This window comes from Pangasianodon hypophthalmus, chromosome 5, assembly GCF_027358585.1.
Source record: "Pangasianodon hypophthalmus isolate fPanHyp1 chromosome 5, fPanHyp1.pri, whole genome shotgun sequence".
NCBI classification, from domain to species: domain Eukaryota; kingdom Metazoa; phylum Chordata; class Actinopteri; order Siluriformes; family Pangasiidae; genus Pangasianodon; species Pangasianodon hypophthalmus.
The window spans coordinates 21,610,470-21,632,638 of NC_069714.1; the positions used below are offsets into that span (position 1 = coordinate 21,610,470).

The 22,169-nt window shown below is 40.7% G+C and overlaps 1 protein-coding gene across 3 annotated transcripts in view; it reads left to right on the forward strand.

Moving 5' to 3' along the window:
• The window catches only part of lrp2a (low density lipoprotein receptor-related protein 2a), a 70,301-nt gene that overhangs the window by 25,933 nt on the left and 22,199 nt on the right, over window positions 1–22,169 (forward strand). The window contains exons 26-56 of one of the 3 annotated variants that reach the window (XM_053234296.1): window positions 71–319; window positions 896–1,107; window positions 1,257–1,441; window positions 1,721–1,949; window positions 2,043–2,220; window positions 2,357–2,485; window positions 3,557–3,723; window positions 4,440–4,583; window positions 4,703–4,812; window positions 5,083–5,260; window positions 5,377–5,590; window positions 5,910–6,149; window positions 7,259–7,447; window positions 9,059–9,979; window positions 10,376–10,541; window positions 10,766–10,924; window positions 11,040–11,329; window positions 11,605–11,805; window positions 12,540–12,563; window positions 12,686–12,718; window positions 12,961–13,203; window positions 14,133–14,258; window positions 14,902–15,021; window positions 16,023–16,154; window positions 17,649–17,850; window positions 18,105–18,400; window positions 18,585–19,251; window positions 20,259–20,429; window positions 20,557–20,780; window positions 21,135–21,312; window positions 21,430–21,626. In XM_053234296.1, coding sequence (XP_053090271.1) covers window positions 71–319; window positions 896–1,107; window positions 1,257–1,441; window positions 1,721–1,949; window positions 2,043–2,220; window positions 2,357–2,485; window positions 3,557–3,723; window positions 4,440–4,583; window positions 4,703–4,812; window positions 5,083–5,260; window positions 5,377–5,590; window positions 5,910–6,149; window positions 7,259–7,447; window positions 9,059–9,979; window positions 10,376–10,541; window positions 10,766–10,924; window positions 11,040–11,329; window positions 11,605–11,805; window positions 12,540–12,563; window positions 12,686–12,718; window positions 12,961–13,203; window positions 14,133–14,258; window positions 14,902–15,021; window positions 16,023–16,154; window positions 17,649–17,850; window positions 18,105–18,400; window positions 18,585–19,251; window positions 20,259–20,429; window positions 20,557–20,780; window positions 21,135–21,312; window positions 21,430–21,626 — 6,774 coding nt within the window. The remainder of the gene's footprint in view (window positions 1–70; window positions 320–895; window positions 1,108–1,256; window positions 1,442–1,720; window positions 1,950–2,042; window positions 2,221–2,356; window positions 2,486–3,556; window positions 3,724–4,439; window positions 4,584–4,702; window positions 4,813–5,082; window positions 5,261–5,376; window positions 5,591–5,909; window positions 6,150–7,258; window positions 7,448–9,058; window positions 9,980–10,375; window positions 10,542–10,765; window positions 10,925–11,039; window positions 11,330–11,604; window positions 11,806–12,539; window positions 12,564–12,685; window positions 12,719–12,960; window positions 13,204–14,132; window positions 14,259–14,901; window positions 15,022–16,022; window positions 16,155–17,648; window positions 17,851–18,104; window positions 18,401–18,584; window positions 19,252–20,258; window positions 20,430–20,556; window positions 20,781–21,134; window positions 21,313–21,429; window positions 21,627–22,169) is intronic. The other 2 variants (XM_053234297.1, XM_026913144.3) reach the window with 2 other exon arrangements.

The window sequence follows — 22,169 nt, forward strand, 5'->3', positions numbered from 1 at the left end:
ATCAGTAGATAGAACTATTGTAGCACTGACATTTCTTAAGCATTTTTTTGTTGTTGCACTCTTTCTTTAGACCAAGAGAGCTGCTCAGACAACAATGCAGGCTGTACACATGGCTGTATCCAAGGTCCGTTCGGGGCACAATGCACATGTCCAGTGGGCTATCAGTTAAGCAACGACTCAAAGACATGTGGGGACATAGATGAGTGTGATCCCCCTGGCCTGTGTAGCCAGCATTGTTTTAACGAGCGAGGCTCTTTCCGCTGTCACTGCCAAGAAGGATACACACTCGAAGGGGATGGGCGCACCTGCAAGGCCTCAGGTATGTATCTCTACAGGACAGAAAAAGAGACGAATTTATTCTGTGTACCCAAACTACAAATGTAAAGGCAGCTGCACCCTTTTGTATTTCTCCATTTCCTTGACATGAAATAACCCCTACCAAAATTAAATTGACACACTTGTAGCTTCAGGATTAGGGATGATAGTAGGACTGGAATTGGTGGAATGGAGCCGTGTGTGCTGCCGTCTGCTCCTGCCTCCTTCTCACTGGCCTCTGATCGGATTACTGCAGATAAGACAAATAACATATATGTCAGTCAAAAACGTTCAGATGGGGTAATTAGGTCTAAATCACAAGACAAAGGCTTGTTTATGAGCTGTGCTTCTGACATAGAACCATCCAGCAGAGAGATAACCTGCTGAAGAATGCTGACATTTGATATAGTTTTTTTTTTCTAGACATTATTCTACCACAGAGCTCCTTTCTGTGCTACTCTTAAGCTGTCTAAGGGTTTATAACTTTTTAATCTAATCTTGGACTGATAGAAGGAGCATGCTGAAAATGTGGATTTGCATTTTTTGGCATTACACCGGTATTCTTTTCCCAATCTGACAGGATCCCGGGAGGCCATTCTGCTGGTGGCCAGTCGTAATCAGATAATAACTGATGACATCATCTCACAGCCGAATGTCGTGCGGTCCCTTGTTCGAGACGGTCGGAACATTGTGGCAGTGGATTTTGACTCTGTGACAGACCGTGTGTATTGGTCTGATACTACTCAGGACAAGATATGGAGCGCACATAAAAACGGCAGCGATAGGACTGTGGTAATGACTCAGTTCTTCTTCAGTAAAGCTGAAAAGGCTTCTATTGCAAAAAGCACCAAGATATGATATAAACAAATTCTCTGTATTTTTTTGGAGAAGTTTATCTCACAAACCATTATATCACTGACAGCCTCTTTTCACACTTGCAGATCTTTGATAGTGGCGTGACAGTCACTGAGAGTATTGCAGTTGACTGGGTGGGTAGAAACTTGTACTGGACAGACTACATCCTAGAGACCATAGAGGTGGCCAAACTGGACGGCTCCCATAGAGCAGTGCTCCTCAGTGAGAATGTCACTAATCCCAGAGGCCTGGTGCTGGACCCCAGGAATGGGTAAGTGCACTGATACACATACCTAAGAAACCTACAGTAAGAACATGTAAGGAATAAAACACAACTGATGCTGTTACAGGAAAATAATCAACAAAGTAGTGGTGTGATTTCTACCATTATTACCACCCTGAAGTTGATTATTTTCCTATAACAGCACATCCCAAAGTGTTTTATTCATTTTATACTACATTTAAATTATTTACATTACTTAAAGGACAGCAACGTTTAATTAAACAAGTGTTAGTGAAAATTAATTCTCAGCATTTCTGTGTGTTTCAGTTTTCACCTTATGTTCTGGACAGACTGGGGAAGAAACCCTCGCATTGAGAGAGCCAGCATGGACGGCAAACAGAGGACCACCATCATCACCAACAAGCTTTACTGGCCCAATGGCCTGACCATAGACTATCCCAATAATCTACTCTACTTTGCTGATGCCTACCTGGATTTCATTGACTACTGTGATTACGATGGTAACAACCGCAAACAAGTTCTAGCCAGTGATCTGGTAAGAAATCCTTTGCTGCTATTTGCTTCTATGTAACTATTTTAGACCTTAAAACATGTGATTAAAATTTGCCCCTTATCTCTCAATAAAAAGGTACTGCAACATCCGCATGCAATTACCATTTTTGAGGATTATGTGTATTGGACTGACAGATACATCAGTCGTGTGATCCGGGCCAACAAGTGGCACGGAGAGAACCAGACAGTGATGCTATATAATGTGCCTCAGCCCATGGGTCTGGTGGCAATGCACCCAGTCAGACAGCCGGCAGGTACATTACTAACATAATAGAATATTTTAAACATTTTTGTTCCACAGGCTTGTGACAAATAGGCATGTATTATTTGTATAATGACCTGTATAATTTTCCATATAACTTCACCTGGTTGTGCTTCCTCTTTGCCTAGGTGATAATCCATGTGCAGTGAACCCCTGCACACATATCTGTCTTCTGTCTGTGGTTGGCCCAAGGTTTTACTCCTGTGCTTGTCCTTCAGGCTGGATACTGGCTAATGACCAGCTCACCTGTACTAGAGGTATTTCACACGAGCAATAAGGAAGCCACCTGCCCATTAATGCAACTAGCAACAAAATGCTTTTGCTTTATGCTGGTATTTCAGAGCACCTCATATATAGGAATTAGATTTTACCTTTTCTAAGAAATACTGTCCTTCAGAAAATATGATAGGAAGAGTACTAGTATAATCCCCATTTGCTCAACAAACAACCATGTGTTGTTTTACTTGCCTGGTAGTCTTTTTTTATTCATTCTCTGAATACCATGGAGTTTTGTTGTACTTAGACAATATATATGGAAAGTAATGAGAAGTAATGCATGGTCTCGTTGTAGTTTCTACGCTTCTGAGCATGCGTATCAGTGAGCTTACCTGTCCTTAGGGTCCAGCTTGAGATCTCTGAGCCCGGTGATATTCTACTAACGATGTGACTTTTTCTTTTTTTTGAGAATGGTGTCTGTCTCTTTCACTTTGGCCTTGTTCCAGTTAATCTCCTCCTCCCGTATGGAACAAAGTAGTAGTCATCAGTGACACTGGATATGTATTTCATGAGGCGCAGATCTTGTCAACAGCATCCCATTTTCAACATGCTCTGCCTCTCTGCGGGCAAATATTTGTAATTGTAAAAGCTCTTATCTTAGCTTATATTTAAGGTTGAGCAAAGACAAGAGAACTTTAATCTTAAACCCAGTAGTTTCTCTTTATGGCAATGATCCATCCACTCTCAGGTTTCAGGTTGTGTCGGTAATGTCAAGCACATTTTGCCCTAAGAGATGAATGATTAGCTCAGATGAGGAATGAGCGAGTGCCCACTGATCGTAATCTCTGATGATACAGCAGAATGTGTTCTCAGAGCACAACTTTCAACAAATTCATGCTAGCCAAGTCATTCTGACAATACTACAGTGTCTATCAATCTTATCCGGATGACGTTATGATTTTATCCAATCTTTGGGTGTGCAAGTTGTATATTTTTTGACCGGGCCAAATTTAAGTCATAAAGCCATCAACAGATCTGTCATTGTGTGTAAATAACTTTACATTTGAATCAATTGCTATATGATATGGTACTTGCATAATATTATTTTACAGTGGACGATCCTTTCCTGGTGGTTGTTAGGGACAGCATAATTTATGGTATTTCTCTCAACCCTGATGAAAAGAGCAACGATGCCATGGTGCCAATCGCTGGCCTGCGGAATGGATACGATGTTGATTTTGATGATTCTGAGCAGATGATCTACTGGGTTGAACACCCTGTAAGTCTGAGAGAAAATTTATTTCCCTAGGCATCTACCTTCTATTGTTAATGATTCAAGTTGATGGAGTCCTGACATTCCTTTAATAATTTTGTTTTACAGCCTTAGGGTGCTTTCACACATTTTTTTATCCACCAGTGCAGGTTTTGCAAGTTATCTTATAGAAAGCAGCAGCAAGACAGCTAGAATGCAGCTCCTTTTAAAAAGCACTGCCACCAGGTTGCACATTGGAGGCCAAGAGAGAAAAACATGGATGACAGCATACCTGTGAAAAAAAAAATCTTAATCGTGAATGAATATAAGGAAATTTATGACATGTTGAACTGAAATATTCCATCGCCGGTATTTTGGGACCTTCACCTGTGTCTCAATTTAACTGTAACTACACACTGTAAAGCCACACACACTCCCTTCTCTTGATTTTCTGCTTCCAAAGTCACAGTGAAGGCAAACAGCTTTCTCATCTAGAAATCTAAGCTAGATAGCAAGCTAAGCTAGTTAGCCTATACTAGCTAGGACTAGTTTTGTTATGGTTACGGTGTCCATGTTAAGGTTCCGCCGGCCCAAGCATTTCAATGCCTAGTGTGAAAGCACCCTTAAGCACTCGGAAATCACCTTTAAGCCTAAGAAATCATTCTAAATAATCATTGATTGATGTGATTTCTATTATCTGACACACAAAATAAAATAAGGTGAATATTCTTTCGTCAATGCAGGGTGAGATCCACAGGGTGAAGTCAGATGGCACTAACAGGACTGAATTTGCCCCAGCAGCCATTTTGGGATCTCCAGTGGGTTTGGCTCTTGACTGGATGAGTCAAAACCTATACTACACCAACCCATCCTCGCAGTCCATAGAGGTTCTACATCTTACAGCCTTGCATTAAAAGATAGTTTAAAAAATAAGAAACGAATTGCTTATCTGAAAAACAATTATTTTTTGTGGATCATCATTTCACTTTAATATTTGTTTATTTAGGTTCTGAGGCTGAAAGGAGAGGTGCAGTACAGGAAAACTCTCATCACCAATAACGGCACCCCGACTGGTGCAGGTTCACCAGTTGGCATAGCAGTGGACCCGGCACGTGGGTAAGGCCCAGTTTAGCAGCACCTTGCCATGAAGTCTGCCAAGTCAGTCTGATTTCATGCCATCTGCTCAGCAACACACCCAGTACACAGAGGCTGCTAGAAATCCCAACCAGCACTTAGTGCAGTCAGTGTAACAGTGAAATGACACCAAGAAATAATATGCTTGGTGCTAACTAAAACTTAGTACTAAACCTTATTTTAGTATATTGAGTCATTATAATGCATATAGTCAATAGGTACTCCATATCTGCTCTATGTGCTGTGTTTCAGGAAACTGTACTGGACAGATCAAGGGACAGAGAGCGGCATTCCAGCCAAGGTGGCATGCGCAGACATGGACGGGTCCAATTCAGTTGTACTCTTCACCAACAACCTGGACCATGTGGAGTTTATCACTATAGACATTAAAGAGAACAAACTTTACTGGGCCGTCACAGGGACTGGAGTGGTGAGCTGCGTCTACTCCTTTCAGTATCTGATGCACCCTTTTACATTAATGATGAACGACACATTTAAAAAAACAAGTATACATACCTTCTATTACTCTTTTAAAACCCAAAACAGATTGAGAGAGGAGATCCAAATGGTTCAAACCGCATCACAGTGGTTAATGGCTTGTCTCACCCATGGGGTGTGGCTGTGCATGGGCCCTTCCTCTACTTCACTGATAGGGACTTTGAGGTGATTGAACGTGTGGATAAAGCCACAGGATCCAGCAGAGTTGTGCTGAGGAACAACGTGCCTGGCCTCAGAGTTCTCAAAGTGCACTACAGAGATAGTGAGTAACAGTTATTCAACACCTAGCTTCATTTTTATTATTACTGCAACTAGTGGCAGTTTTTTGGGGTTATTTAGGTCTTAATTTGAATAAACATTTTGAGATATTGGGGTAAACTCAGGTATTGGGCAGTGTAGATGGGCAGGTACTGAACAGTGATTTTGTTGTGTAGCATGGTCCAGTTCAAAATGGATGAATCCGGGGTTTGAAGTGATTTGAATTTATTTGAATTAATACTGCTTTAAACGTTTTAAAAGAGGAGGTTTTCTGTAATATTTGCAGAAATGCACAATCTGTCTCTTGTTTCTTCTCTCTCTAGCCTCTGCCGGCTCCTCTAATGGCTGTAGTAATAATGTTGGCGCGTGTGAGCAGCTGTGTCTGCCTCGACCTGGAGGCCTGTTCTCCTGTGCCTGTGCTACAGGCTTCAGACTCAACGCTGATAACAGGACCTGTGCTCCGTACCAGTCCTATGTGGTCATCTCAATGCTCACTGCCATCAAGGGATTCAGTCTGGAGGGAGTAGATCATTCTGAGGCCATGGTGCCTGTGGCAGGGAGAGGTGGGTATTTTACATAGCTGAGTGTACATCAGTATATGTAGCATACAAGAGTTAAGTTGTATAAAGAGAATATTAGCTGAAAGTTTATACAATTACAATTACAATTTTTTATAATGCTATATTGTGTGCTACAGAAAAATGTTGAGTACACATATTCGCTTTTGAGTGTATGTGTGTATATTACTCAAGAATTCATGTAAATGTTTAAAGAAAATGCAGATGCTTGCAATATTGCATCCTCTGAGCCCTGAGATGCTGTCATTTCATTATTAGGAGCATTATTAGGTCTCTTAGTAGTTATATAATTACTGATTGTATTCCATCTGTTTATGTACACAGTTTTTTAGTACCCTCCTAATTTGTCTATCTTTGGAAACCACCATGGACCCACCACTGACGAGATATTAATTTGATATTAGACCATTTTCAGCCCTGCAGTGACACTGATATGGTAGTGGTGTTTTGGTGGGTGTTGCACTGGTATGTGTGTATCAGGGACAGAAGGGTTGCTCCACTGATAGCAGATGAGTAATGGCTCATTGATGGCCCACATTCATCATGTTCACACATTGCTGTGGAATGATAGCGATTAACTCAACCACAACTACAGCTCACCTTTGATGGTACCAGCTGAGCCACATTCACCCCAAAATTCAAATGCGGCACAAACATTTTTTACATTTGGGTGATATTTGTTCAACATTTTTAAATGTGGCGGTGCCACTTTTGGCCGACAATCCACTTTTCCTTGCCATCACTGCCCTTGTGCCTTAACTGTATCTTATTTGGCCCTTATGTGGTGTTTTATTTTTATTTACCTAGCATTGTGTATTCTTATTGGCCACTGTATTAATTACACCTAACTTGTTATTCCACCTAGTCCACCTACCTACTGATCGTCCCAGTGTACCAATGGACAAGGTAGAGGAGGGATGACAAATTGTGTTTAGCAGATGGGATACAGTCAGTAATTGCCATATGGTAGATTTACCTGATTAAATTGCCAGTGTGTGTAGATACAAGCTAGGAGTACCGAAGTGGCCACTAAGTGTATGCTACCAATTTGTACATTCAGCCAGTGCAGTAGTATGCATGTGTGTGTCCCACAGGTCGAAATGTTCTGCATGTGGATGTGCACATGCCGTCCGGGTTCCTGTACTGGTGTGACTTTAGCAGCACTGTCGCCTCTCAGAATGGTATCCGTCGGATAAAGCCTGACGGATCTGGATTCCGCAGCATTGTAACTTCTGGGATTGGACGCAACGGGATCCGAGGCATCGCTGTGGACTGGGCAGCAGGTATGTGGTTGTTCTTAATCTCGCTCTATAGTTTGATAGTGGAATGCGATCACAATATATAACCTTCACAGAAGAGATAAGCTGTTACAGGACCTACTGCTCTCTGCCTGAGTGTGAGGAAAATGTTAGAAGAGTTCAGAAGTCAAAGTGTGTCTAGGGTTTTCCATTTGATGGCGTATAAGATGACCATAAGCAGCTTTTCAGCTGGGTTACACCACTCAACTAATGGCATGTAAGATCTAATCCTCTGGGGTATATGGTGTAAACTGAGGAATTTTGGTGGCTGTGCTATGGTCTGGCCTTGGTATAGTACAGCAGACTACAGAGACTATGGTTGAATGAGAGTTTTCACTAGCAAGCATGAAAATTAGTAAAAGTGCATCCGTTTTACAGTGTCAGCCGACTTTGGGCATTATACGTTCACTGTGTGCACTTAGTATTTTTTATTTTCATCTTTTCATTTCCATATTAGATTTTCTCTCAGCCATTGTCTACATTGCTATTCTGCCTAACTAATTGCATAATATTTCAACACCATACATGCACAGAAAACCAGCATCACGAACAACTGCATTGATTATGATGGTGACAATTTAAAAGAGAAATATCTCTAATGTCTCTGGAAGCGTACTGGAGCGATGAACACCATTCTTCCAAGATATCTCCCAGTTTGTGTTTTAATGATGATGGAGAGCGCTGTATAACATGTCGCTCCAAATTCTCCCATAGGTGTTCAATTGGGTTGTGATCTGGTGATTATGAAGGCCATAGCTTATGATTTACATTATTTTTCATTTTTATTTACTCATCAAACCATTCAGTGATCTGTCGTGCCCTGTGGATGGGGCGGGGTTATCTTTGAAGAGAACACTTCCATTAGAAGAAATGTTTCATCATAGGATAAATGTGATCAGTCAGAATAACTTCCTTCTAAGGGAACCAAGCAACAAAATATCAACAAAATTCCTCCACAGCATAACAGAGCCACTGTTTTGTCCTTTAATTTGTCACCTGTTTGTACATGTCTACCAGCATACTGAACATAAAACCTGTACGCTTGTTGAAGAGGAAGCCTTGTGAGGGTTGCAATGTGCAATTCTTTGCTGTTTGCGGGAGCTTTTATCACACAGGGCTTTGGTTCTCCCGTATAGTTACAACATAGCTACACTGTGGATAGAATTGGAGGGGAGTAAGAGTAGAAATGCTGAGCTGTAATGCGACAAGATATACTTTTCTTTATCACCACCTTTAAACATGTGAAAGACAAGATTCCTCAGATTCGGTCGACAATTTTGTTATGATTGAACACCGAAGGGTTACAAATTCATAAATTAAAAAAGACAAAGTTAATCTGATCGTGCCAGTCTGATTTCACCTTCACCCTAATTAAACCCCAGAGTGGTTGCTGAGAAATGAAAGATAAGAAAACAAAAGCTATGACCCATCAACCTTCCATAATTTTTGTAGTATTTGTATTGATTATTAGCACAGATAACATATTCATTATGTTAGTTATAATATTTATTAATTAACACATTTATTAATATTTATTTAATATTTATTAATTAACAGTTGACCACACTATAAATGATTTTCTCTGTATTCGGACAGGGAACCTGTACTTCACAAATGCCTTCTTGACAGAGACCTACATTGAAGTTGTTCGGCTTAACACCACTTTTCGTCGTGTCCTCGTGAAGACCCAGGTTGACATGCCTCGTCACATTGTGGTTGACCCCAAAAACAGATTCCTCTTCTGGGCTGACTATGGTCAGAACCCCAAGATTGAAAGAGCTTTCCTGGATGGTACCAACCGGACCGTGCTGGTCACATCTGGCATTATCACACCCAGGGGGCTTGCTCTGGACCACAGGAATGGTTACATCTACTGGGTAGACGACTCACTGGACATGATTGCAAGGGTTCGGCCTGATGGAGGTGAGACAGAGATTGTACGGTACGGAAGCCGCTACCCAACTCCCTATGGCATCACTGTGTTTGAGAATAACATTATCTGGGTGGATAGGAACCTGAAAAAAGTTTTCCAGGTCAGTAAAGAACCAGGAAATACTGACCAACCAGTGGTGATCAGAGACAACATTAACATGCTGAGAGACGTCACCATTTTTGACCAGAGGATGCAGCCCTTGTCAGCACAGGAGCTTAATAACAATCCCTGTTTAGTGTCTAATGGAGGCTGTGCTCATTTCTGCTTTGCGCTGCCTGGCGCTCAGACCAAGAAGTGTGCTTGTGCCTTTGGGAACCTGGCTGTGGATGGCATGACCTGTGTGGTGTCTCGAGATGATTTCCTCATATACACTACAGAGAGTACGGTTCGCTCACTACGGCTGGACCCTGAAGATCATTCCCTGCCTTTCCCTGTGGTCAACGTGGCCCGGACCGCTGTAGCACTGGATTATGACAAGTTGGACAACAGGGTTTATTTCACCCAAAGCTCTGGAGCAGGACAGAGCAAGATCAGCTACATTAGCTTATCATCTCCTACCTCACCTGCTACTGTGGTGGCTTCAGGTACTGTAAAGCAAAACACTGTATGCTTTATTTACTTCTGTAATTATTTCTTTTATTATTTCACGGTGTGGCTATGGTGCATGCAACAAAATCTTTTGTGTCTCAAAGGCTTGAAATTATACAAGCCCCTTGATTTTGATTAGGTAACGACAGAAATATTCAAAAATGTACTGTATATGCAATTATTTATCCAAGAATTTTTAGGTTCAGTTAGCGCTAAAGTGATATTAATAATTCAGTCATTTCTTTGTTGAACAGGGTCCTAAAATGTCTTGCTCTTTTTTGCTCTCAGCAATTTAATGGGTAAAAGCTTAGCGTTCCAAGATGCAGGTTTTTTGCCTAGCTGTAGTTGGACAAGCATGTTTAAGTAATATGGTATGTCTTCTGTATATGTAGATCTGGGTGCTCCTGATGGTATTGCCTATGACTGGATCAATAAGAGGATCTATTACAGTGACTATGTTAATCAGACCATCAACTCCATGGCTGTGGATGGGTCACAGAGGACTCTTATAGCTCATGTGCCCAGACCACGAGCCATCATGCTGGACCCATGCAGTGGGTAGGTTTCTATCACCTGTTCGCAGAATGTACTATAGTAATATTATTGGTACTATATGATGAAACCATCTATAATCTTACAATTGTCCTCTTACATGTCTCATTAGAGTTAATTTTGAGATTCTGGTGAATAAAATACCCTTTACTTACCACATCCATCACTAGTGCTAATCTTGTTCCATGTTTCTTTCAATTCCTATTTAAGAATTTTTTTTCTGTTTTTAGATACATGTACTGGACTGACTGGGGTACCAATGCTAAGATTGAGCGTGCAACTCTGGGTGGAAATTTCAGGACTGAGATTGTTAACAGCAGTTTGGTTTGGCCTAATGGTCTTACCTTGGACTATGATGAACAGAGGCTCTACTGGGCTGATGCCAGCTTGTAAGTTTCTGTGCCATCTCTGTACAGTTGATCTACCAAATAAATCAGTTACATGTGCTTTTATCCACAATCCACAAATCATTTTTTGTTTGTTTGTTTATTTCTGTGTAATCAGACAGAAGATTGAGCGTTGTTCCCTGACGGGCACTAATCGTGAAGTCATCGTTAGCACAGCTGTTTACCCATTTGCCATGACTGTGTATGGACAGCACATTTTCTGGACAGATTGGAACACACGTAGCATCTATAGAGCCAACAAGCACGATGGCTCAGACCAGAGGGTTATGATCCAGAACCTTCCATCCCGGCCTATGGACATCCATGTGCTGTCCAACAGCAAACAGCAGCAGTGCAGCAGCCCTTGCTTACAATTTAATGGAGGCTGCAGCCATATCTGCACTCCAGGTGATGAACAACTTGTGTTTTTTTTTTTATTAGAGTTTGTCACATTAATACATTAGGAAAAGTATTGTTTGTTTAAAGAAGCATTCTGGCATAAGACTACCTTTACCTTTGAATGCAGTAGATGTATCCACAGATAAATTTTGTTCAGAGTGTCCCTTTAACTGTTTTTCTTATTTGATTCATATTATAAATCTCTGTTTAAGTTCAAAACAGCTTTTCAAGTTGTAGATAATTAGACCTGTTTCTCCTAGTAACAGGCGTTTTGCTATGCTTAGGTCCTCAGGGGGCAGAGTGCCAGTGTCCGTCAGAAGGTCGCTGGTACCTGGCTGACAACAAATACTGCATCCCTGATAATGGCACTCGCTGCCAGCCGGGCCAGTTCACCTGCATGAACGGTCGCTGCATCCGTGCGACGTGGAAATGTGACAACGACGATGACTGTGGTGATGGCAGTGACGAACTGGAGAGAGTGTGTGGTAAGCTGGGCTTGTGTGCCATTGTTTCAAGCCAGATAATCGTCAACCTAACCTACACTTTTATAATCTCTTACTATTTTTTGACATGTATGCTCTTATCCAGTCACCTTTTCGAGGTATTTAAGAGTTTGTTAATTTTAATTGCACTTGCTATGACTTTGTAGAACCTGAGTTTGACTGCTTTTAAACTTGGTGGCTTTTTTCTCCAGAAAAAGAAAAGTACTAGCTGGAGCACCATTTGTGCAGATGGCCAAAAAACTGCAAACTGTAATCAGAACAATGTTCTTGTCGATAGAAGATGAGCTGCTTGTGTGATTTGACTGTATGTTAAAGTGTTAAAATAGGATGTCACATTGTGTACCAGTGAATATCCCAAAAAATAGTTGCAATTTTAGCTATATTGCAACATTAGAATATTGGCAATGAAATATCATTTCATGAAATATTTATAGTCATAAAAAGGACTTTTTTAAAATGTACACTGGTGGTTGTGAATAATCGCCTGGTGTGAAAGCAGCCTATTGTTGTTTTGGTTGATTTGTGATTCTTGTTTTGAAAATGCTCTATCTGGCATGCTGCAATGATATGTTTCTAGTTTTCTTGATATTTAGTGTCATTTTTTTTTTTTTTACATGGGTGGTCTTTACTTGTACTACTGCTATTGTCTCTGCTCTGTCTTCTTGCTAATGTGCGGCCATTTTCTGCCTAATGCAATATAATGTCTCTGTCTCCAGGATTCAAGAGTGATTTCGCTTTTGGTGTGTATGATTATGTTTCTTTGATCATCTGTTTTAGAATAAATGTAGATTTGCCTGCATTTAATAACCTTCCATTAGAAATGACTAATCATTAGAAAATGCACTGCTCTTTTTGCATGCAGTCCCACAAATGGCGGCATTTATTTCTCTCTCAGGTAATATCTAGTGTTTGCAAACTAACTTGTTTATCCACTGACAGTAGTGCCAAGTTAGTCAAGTACCTTCTTGGAAAATCTAGAATGTCTGCTTGTAACTGCTTCACTAATAAAGAGTCTTGGATTGGAAGCTACTAGAGTCAGTACAATATCACAGCTCTAGAATATCATGTAGATCTGTTTCATTGTTGCTTATGGTATTCAAAAAAAGCACTTCATATTCTTTTGATTGTGACTGGCAGCTTTTCACACCTGTGAGCCCACCTTGTATACCTGTGGAAGTGGCCGGTGTGTGCCGTACCACTACCGCTGTGATCACTATAACGACTGTGGTGATAACAGTGATGAGGAAGGCTGCTTGTTTCGGCCCTGTGACCCAGACACAGAGTTTGCCTGCAACAATGGCCGCTGCATCGCTCGGGAGTACGTGTGCAATGGCATCAACAACTGCTTCGACAACGGAACCTCGGATGAGCGCAACTGTGGTATGCATGTGATGCAATGATGCCTGATCCCCTGTGGAAATAGAGTTTAATGAGAAGAAAAGTAGCTTTTTAAAAATCTGTAGTTTTTTTTCTATTATACAAGATCCCACAGATATTACTCTTAATATAATAATTAATAATTCCATTATGTTTAATTATACCACAGCAATGTTGAATTCTCAATTCTGCTTAGTCAGAAGATATTGATTAATTTTCTGTAACAGCATGGCTGTGTTTATATCAATTTATATCTAATTTTAATATGTTATAATTTCTATAGCAACAGCTAATTTACAGGGGCTTGTAGGATAGATGCTCCACATTAATGAATTTTTTAAAATGTGTGTAATTGTTGATAAGGAAATTTTTAGGAGATGCTTATTTAGCATTTTTGGAAGGAGTGCCCAGTCTTAGCACTTTGTAACAATCAGAGGTATAGTTGTTCCTGTAAGTTTTCCAGCAAAGGGTCTTTACGCCGAAGGGCATTGCTGTTTCTCAGTAACATGACAAGCTGCATGTTTTTGTCCTATTAACCTTAAGAAAAAAGAGAGGCTGATGAGGGAACTACTGTTGATAGCTGTTATAATCTTATAATATAACTGATAAGTAGTAACAGGAGCTAGTTTGGCAAACATTCCACAACATTAAAAGTAACTATAAATGGATAAAAGCATGGCATGCTGTTCTTTAAACTGTAAACTATTAGTGTTGGCAAATTGCTGCAGTATAAGAGGAATGGAACTTCACTTCAGGATGTTCTGTTATAGGAAAAGATACAACATTGGCATTGTAATGGCACCACACCACCCTGTCGTTGATCTTTTTCCTATAACGCAACGCTTATTTACTCTTCTTTATTCTTTACATATAAGATGTAAAGACCTGCTTGCTTACTAGATTAGATTGTCATTTGATATTTTGCTCTCTAGCTGAGAGGACTTGTCAGCCTGGTCACACTAAATGCCAGAGCATCAACATCTGCATCCCACGTTCATACCTGTGTGATGGAGATAATGACTGCGGAGACATGAGTGATGAGAGCCCCACACACTGCGGTAAGTTCTGTGTGTAAAGTAATAAACGTGTAGTGTACATGCAATGAATAGAGACCATATATTGATGGATTGGTTCTTCTGCTTTAGTAGTGGTCAATATTTTTGTCCATAGTACTGAATATTAGATGTTGTCATAACTTGCAAGTTTGTGTTGGATTCAGTTACACTCCATTTTAAGGCCAGGAGTGATTATAATCTCCGTCCAGTGTACGACACATATAAATCTAAGGTTAGCTTGAAATATAGGTTGAATGAATTCATTGTGAATTGACAGTGAGTCACTTTTTCAGTCTTGCTTTGTAAACTTGCTTTGTAGTCTTTTGACATAGTCATACTGAAAAGCTTATGTCATGTTTAAACCTAGCATTTTAAGCAATAATCATCAGTAACTAATAATCATGGTTGGTTTTGTTTTTGGGGGTCAGGTGGATCATTTTGTAACTGGGAAAATGAATTAAAGTTAAAGTTTAACTCTAATTTAACTTAGGCCTTGCTAGCAAAATGCCACAGTGGGTTTATCTGTGATTTCATAAAAGGTCCATTATTAAGAGCTCGTTTTCCCAGAAGTGAGGGTTTGTGCTGAGTCACCTAAACAAGCCCTTTTTTGAAAACTACTTGTGACTTGTCTGCTCTGCCTCCTTAGCAACATCTACGTGTACCCAGAATGAGTTCCGCTGCTCAAACGGGCGCTGTATACCAGGACACTGGTACTGTGATGGTGGCACTGACTGTGTAGACGGGTCAGATGAACCCTCCACCTGCAGTGAGTTCAACGCATATACTTTCATCATTAGAATTACTGCATAACATACATACATTTCATACTGTATATCCTTTATGAATGATCATTTAAAGAGCCATGGTCACTAGCAAATTTCAACAAAGGTGAAAACATTTCTGAATATCCAGACATCAATAGGCAATACACAGAAAATATAAATATCTGATACTCTGTATATTTAACAATGAGACCCAGCAATGTCATAGGCGAGTTTATGGGAAAGTTTTAAAGCTGGTATGAAGAAACATATTTTGGTCAATTAAATATTTTGGTCAATAGCATTTATATGCAGTCAAAACGTGGACATGGCACATTCCTAACGCTCATTCATTTCACTAAAGTTACTGAATTATTTGTAGTAGTTACTGAATAGTATGCTGTCTCTCTAATAAGACAAGAATTTAATATTTAAGCTGAATGCCAATGTACTTTTAAATTACAGTATATTCTAGCACATTAATTTTTGGGGCATAAAATTGAACATTCATTTCATTAAGTTTTGAGTATAATATGAGGACTTCATTAACGTCCAGATGTAACATTGTGAATCACAATATGCCTCAGGCAACAAATGTATGTTTGAGTTTTAGGAAGTGATAATTGTCAGTTTAGACAGCTGGGCTAAATTGTTGCTGCATGTAAGTCTTAACAGAGAAGTGTTTTTAAGCAATAGAAGTCTAAAATGAATATATTATTTATTGTAGTGTTGTTGCTATAGCACTAGTCAGTGGAACCACCAATTGCCTTTCACACTTCTTTGCACGAGTCTGCCCTACACACAACTTCTCATGCCTTTGAATAAAAGAGGAATGCAGCACCATAATACTTGTTCGCTCTATGAATTCTCTCACTCTAAGTGCATACGGCCACCAAAGTCTTGCTAGCTTGAGTCAGGATCTGAGTAGATCACAAGAAGTTCCTCGTCATTGCCATTGCACTGCTCCTTGTTCAGCCACGGCTTGTGATGTGTGTTAATCCTGCAGCCACCATGGTGAGAACCTGTAGCTCAGACCAGTTTCGCTGTGATGATGGCAGGTGCATCGCATCCTCCTGGATCTGTGATGGAGACAATGACTGTGGGGACATGAGTGATGAGGACCAGAGGCACAATTGTGGTTAGTGATCTTCACCTTGTTTCCTCTCTCCTGCTCTTTCTGGAGCTCTCCTGCTCTTGTCTCTGTTTTCCCCTGTAAGTTCTCATCTCATCTCCAGTGCTATCCAGTTCAATGCTGTCCTCTTCTATTCTCTATTCTCCTCTTTTGTACTTCCTTATTCATTGGAGACCAGTCAGACAGCTCAATAGAAATGCAGAAGAGCCTGGCTCGTGGCTGATGTCTAAAGTGTTAGAGTAAGGAATCTGCATTCCTGATTTCCCCTGCCTGACTCGTTGCATTGTGGTTGTGTATGTTGCCTGGCTCTCTCTGGATTCCAGCTGCCATGCATTTTCTGTCTAGTGTGTCTGGTCACAATACACAACCTGATTCTGCAGAGCCCAAACAATGTGATGCCAAAGTTCAGTCAGTTGAAGCCAGCGAGTATGAACCTAAAGGGATGCCTCATTCTGTAATGCCATTAAAATGTTGAAATGTGTGGAGAACCGAATCTAAAAACAGATGTCTTCATTGTAATAAATCTTTTCTATTCAATCTTCTTAGCATATGCTATCCTATGTTTGTAAAAACACATTCTTCATTGCATGCAGAACATTATTATAGAGGAAACATGATAATTTCTGTCATTTGTTTTCAATAATTTCATTAATTCTGAGTCATTTTGTAGTAAGGGATTACTTCATTGCTATATGGACTAAACAATCTGATGTGTAGGTCAGGTTATTTTAAATAATTTAAAAACAGAAGCATTTTTTTTCTGATTAAGCAAAATAAATATAAGTGGACTGAATAAAGTAATTAAAAAAGCAGGTGTACTTCAAGCATTATAATTAAAAAAGCTATTTGGCATATTCAGTGGTTCTGTTTTAGGCTGAAATCCAAATGGCTTTCTGTACAGTATATAGTTTGTCTTCTTATTGTGTAACATAATGGTGTTTCAGCAGCGTAGTGCGCTGTATGCCCAATAGAAGTTCAAGTGAAATTCAGCCGCAAGAAAAGAGTAACTCCAGCAAGTCTCTTTTGGAAATTTTTAACTGATATGTGTATACTTCCATTTGGCAAATAAAAATGGATAATGGATAAGGATTTGGAAATCCCACATGCCTATATGCTGTGGTGAGAGCTGACTTTTTTCTAATACAGTTCATCTGTCAGTGTGGCAGCCTTGCATTAATAAGGCAATCATTAATAATTGCAATTGTCTCTTTAAGTGATAGAGTAGTGTGACCTTTTATTTTCTTTTGTTGTATTTTAACATCAGCTGACAAAGGGTGTCTTCTCTAAATTGCCACAGTTGGCTTCCTTACTGCAAGCCAACAAACTATTTTTAATGCTCTATAAGGTAAACAAGTGACAGCACTGTGCCATGGATTCCCATTTTGCTATAAAATATGATATCAATGTGTTTCAATCAATTTAAGTGTTATATAAAATATAATAATTTGCAGATTTTGAGTGGTATTTCTCTAATCAGTTTGGTGGGTTTTGAATTCTCAGCTAATCGAACCTGCTCACCACTGGAGTTCACCTGTGTGAATAATCGACCCCCACAAAGGAAGTGTATCCCCCAGGACTGGGTGTGTGATGGAGATGCAGACTGCTCAGATGCGTATGATGAGCACCAGAACTGCACACGCAGGTCCTGCTCTGCCAGCGAGTTCACCTGCAGCAACGGCCTCTGCATCCGCAGCGCATACAGGTCAGAACTAGTACTTCTGTCCTTATATACTTACCATGAAAAATAGGGATGTTAATACTGCAGCTTTGGTCATGTAGTTTATATGAATAAATGTATGAAGAAAATAAACATATTTACTGTATATATATAAATATGTCACTGTATGCATATGTAAGGACATCTGTGACAAGTGAACAAGGGAAGGTCCAACAGTAAAGAATAACTGATTTAGACGCACTTACAAACAAGTGTTTTGCATCTGTTCTGTGTGGTAGGTGTGACCGGCGTAATGACTGCGGAGACAGCAGCGATGAGCAGGGCTGTACGTACCAGGCATGTCAACAGCACCAGTTCACCTGTCAGAACGGTCGCTGTATCTCACAGGACTTCCAGTGTGATGGTGATAATGACTGTGGTGATGAATCAGATGAGCTGCCGCACCTGTGCCACACTCCAGCCCCTACCTGCCCTCCTGGGAAGTTTAGGTGTGACAATGGAAACTGTGTGCTGTCCAGCCAAGTGTGTGACCACAGTGATGACTGCAATGATAACAGTGATGAGAAAGGCTGTGGTGAGCAGACACGAAAAGAAACAATACAATTAACACACGGAAAATGTTGTTTTTCAGGATTGAACACTAAAGTATTCCTTGTGGTAATGAATGTCTAATGACTTGTCATTAAGGGATATTTAGGATATGTTATAACTTCAGTTGGTCTGCTGCTGCAGTAGTAATCACTTGATATTGTTTTCAGGCATTAATGAATGTACAGACCCATCTGTGCACCACTGTGACCACGAGTGCACTGATACCCCCACCAGCTTTGTGTGCACATGCCGTCCTGGCTACCGCCTTATGTCCGATAAGAAGAGCTGTGATGACGTAGACGAGTGTTCAGAGACGCCCAGCGTATGCAGTCAGATCTGCGAGAACACACTGGGCTCATATGTGTGTAAGTGTGCACCAGGTTTCCTGCGGGAGCCAGATGGACGCCGTTGCCGGCAGAACAGCAACATCAGCCCGTACCTGATTTTCAGCAACCGCTACTACCTGCGCAACCTATCTACAGATGGAGGGGCCTACTCACTCATCCTGCAGGGCCTCAGCAGCGTCGTGGCTCTGGACTTCGACCGTGTTGACAAGCGTCTCTACTGGATCGATGTGAGCCGTCGTGTGGTGGAGAGGATGTTCTTCAACGGCACAGGCAGAGAGGTGGTTCTGAATGGCGTTATGCATGGAGAAGGCCTGGCTGTGGACTGGGTGGGACGGAAGCTTTATTGGGTGGACAGCTTTCTAGACTGTCTGAAGGTGTCTGAGCTAGACGGACGCTTTGTTAGAAAGTTGGCTGAGCACTGTGTGGATGCTAACAACACTTACTGCTTTGAGAATCCAAGAGCCATTGTGGTGCATCCAAAATTTGGGTGAGTGACTGGTATTTAATCTTTCTCTCTTTAGAATATTAGAAAAGTCTTCTTTGCAGAGTGTCAGCAGGTCCTTGTACAGTCTTAAGTTATTACATATATTACAATGAAAGGCCTTAATACTATATGCATTCAAGTGTTAAAACCAAATTTGTGCGATCTTTGGGAGTTTTCACACTTTTTCCCCTGGGCCTGAGCTTGTTTGCGCCTTGAGTGTGGTACAGTTGGTACCACAAACTTCAAAAGATGTACTCAAATTTGTGTGCAGTTTTGGAAATGGTGATCAGTGGTTTGCTTTAAGGAGAACTCTGGTTCAGGCCGTCCCACGTGTGAAAGTGATCCTTCACATTATTCCCATTTTGAGTTTTAAAATGGCATGGAAAGGAATTTTGTGGTCTGCAGAAACAGATTGCCTTGTAGATAAATTGAATGAAGAAATAACTGAACATCTGACTACAGTGACTACAGCAAAAACTGAATTATTGCTATATAAAGAAACACTAATTAAATATATAATACCTCAATACCAATAAAGGGAGGTATCTTTATGTAATATTGGCAAAAATATTTTTTTTTGTAAAAATCAATTTTTGTAAAGAGGCTGCACAAATTAGATATGATATATGAAATAGTAATTGATCTGCATCATCCTTCTGTATGAAAATAAGCATCCAGTGATTTGCATTTTCATCTAAACAAGCCCAGAGTCAATCCTGGATATGAACTCGAGCATTTGGGTTTAGTTTGAAAACAGTTTGTAGACTCCTTTGGCTATTCTTAATTTGCTATGAGGCAGAGACATAAATATCATAACATACTATTATGTAATTTTGTAACACATTTGACATGTTACAACTGTGTAAGTTACTGAGAAATGAGAACGTTGGCATGTCACTAATGCAATTTGCTACGCCTTAAAAAGTCTTGTCTTATGTGTACTTTCAGATGCTCTTGTCTTATAAAATAGTACAGTAAGATCTCAAATGAATTCTGTCTTTTATTTGCAGATATGTGTACTGGACTGACTGGGGACATAAAGCTTTCATAGGCCGTGTTGGGATGGATGGCAACAACAAATCTGCCATCATTACCACTAAGATCGAGTGGCCCAATGGCCTTACCATTGACTACACCAATGATATGCTCTATTGGGCTGATGCTCACCTCAACTACATTGAGTAAGTGCAATGATTAACCATGGACTTCCTCTTAAGTGTTTAACTGTCACCTTATAAATATAAGGTTCTTAATTATACAAAGCTCTAACATATATTCACCACTTTCAAAATGCCATCTGTTCTGCAGGTACTCTGACCTAGATGGCCGTCACCGCCACGCTGTGTATGATGGTGTGCTTCCTCACCCGTTTGCCATAACTGTATTTGAGGACACTGTGTACTGGACAGACTGGAACACTCACACAGTGGAGAAAGGCAATAAGTACAACGGCACCGGGCGCCAAGCTCTTGTCAACACCACTCACAGACCCTTTGATATCCACGTGCTTCACCCATATCGTCAGCCCATAGGTGAGCCTGGGACAGAGGAACTCAAGCGGGGTGTAATCACAAGCTCTACTGCCGGCTTTCATCCTCTTGGAGCCATTATACCAATTATCTCTGATCATTATCTCTTCCTTTAAATGTCTACTTAAGCCATTTTCGAGTATGTGCCAATATTTACAGAGACAAAGACAATGCCGCAAGTGTTTCTCTCCTCCCCCTCTTTGGCCAGGAAAGACAATCCCTTTTATCAATCACGTATTTTCCCAAGACAGATTGAGGTCTTTAGATACCCTTGTCTTATCTCTGTAGGAGGGAGGTCAACCTCTGTTTCTTTGTGGTAAGTGCATGTGGTGTAACAGTTTCTCTCCTGGTCCTCAGTAACCAATCCCTGTGGACTGAACAACGGCGGCTGTTCTCACCTATGTCTCTTAAAAGCTGGAGGGCGGGGATACACCTGTCAGTGCCCTGACCACTTCCTGACTGTGCAAATAGGGGGCGTGGCCCGCTGCCTGCCCAGCTGCTCCAGCACGCAGTATAGATGTGCCGACAATGAGCGGTGAGCGCTTCAGACCTCTGCCTCTGTCTGGCCTCGGTGTGATTTGTGTGATTCTTTGTTGTTTCATTATGAGACCTAACTGAGGGCTTGTGATGTCCTTTGTCTGTCTCTGTGTAGTTGCATCCCTATCTGGTGGAAGTGTGATGGGCAGCGTGATTGCAGGGACGGTTCTGACGAGCCATCCACATGCCCCTTACGCCACTGTAGACTGGGCCAGTTCCAGTGTAATGATGGAAACTGCACCAGCTCACATTTCCTGTGTAACTCAAACCACGACTGTCCTGATGGATCTGATGAGGACACTGTGCTGTGTGGTATGGAAAAACTTAATTAAATCTGAAGTTTTTCTGTGGGTCTTGTTTGGAGCATCCTTTTAACTTAAACCATGCTGAAGTTGTAATGGACCATTTGTTTAAGCTTTTGAGGATATATCTATATCTGTATCTATATATCTATCTATATATCTATCTATCATATGCATGACTATCGCTGGCAGTCATTTAGAAACATCATCCTTTACTGGGAATAGAATGAAAAACCAGTTTACTTGAAACTCACTTAAAGTGTGTAAAAAATAAATAAAATATGTAGATTAAAAAATTTAATCTACAACCATAACTTTAAATGTCTTAGGATGAGACAGACACAAGATAAAATCTTAGCATGGTTTTATCCATCTTGACAATACATGAGCAATACATTCATTCATTTCTCTTCATTTTCAGTAACCACTTTAACCTGGTCAGGGTTGCAATATGCAGAACTCCACACAGACAGTATCCCATGCACAGGATTTGAGCCAGGCTCCCTGTAGCTGTGAGGCAGCAATGTTACCTGCTGTGTTTTGCGCCACCCAA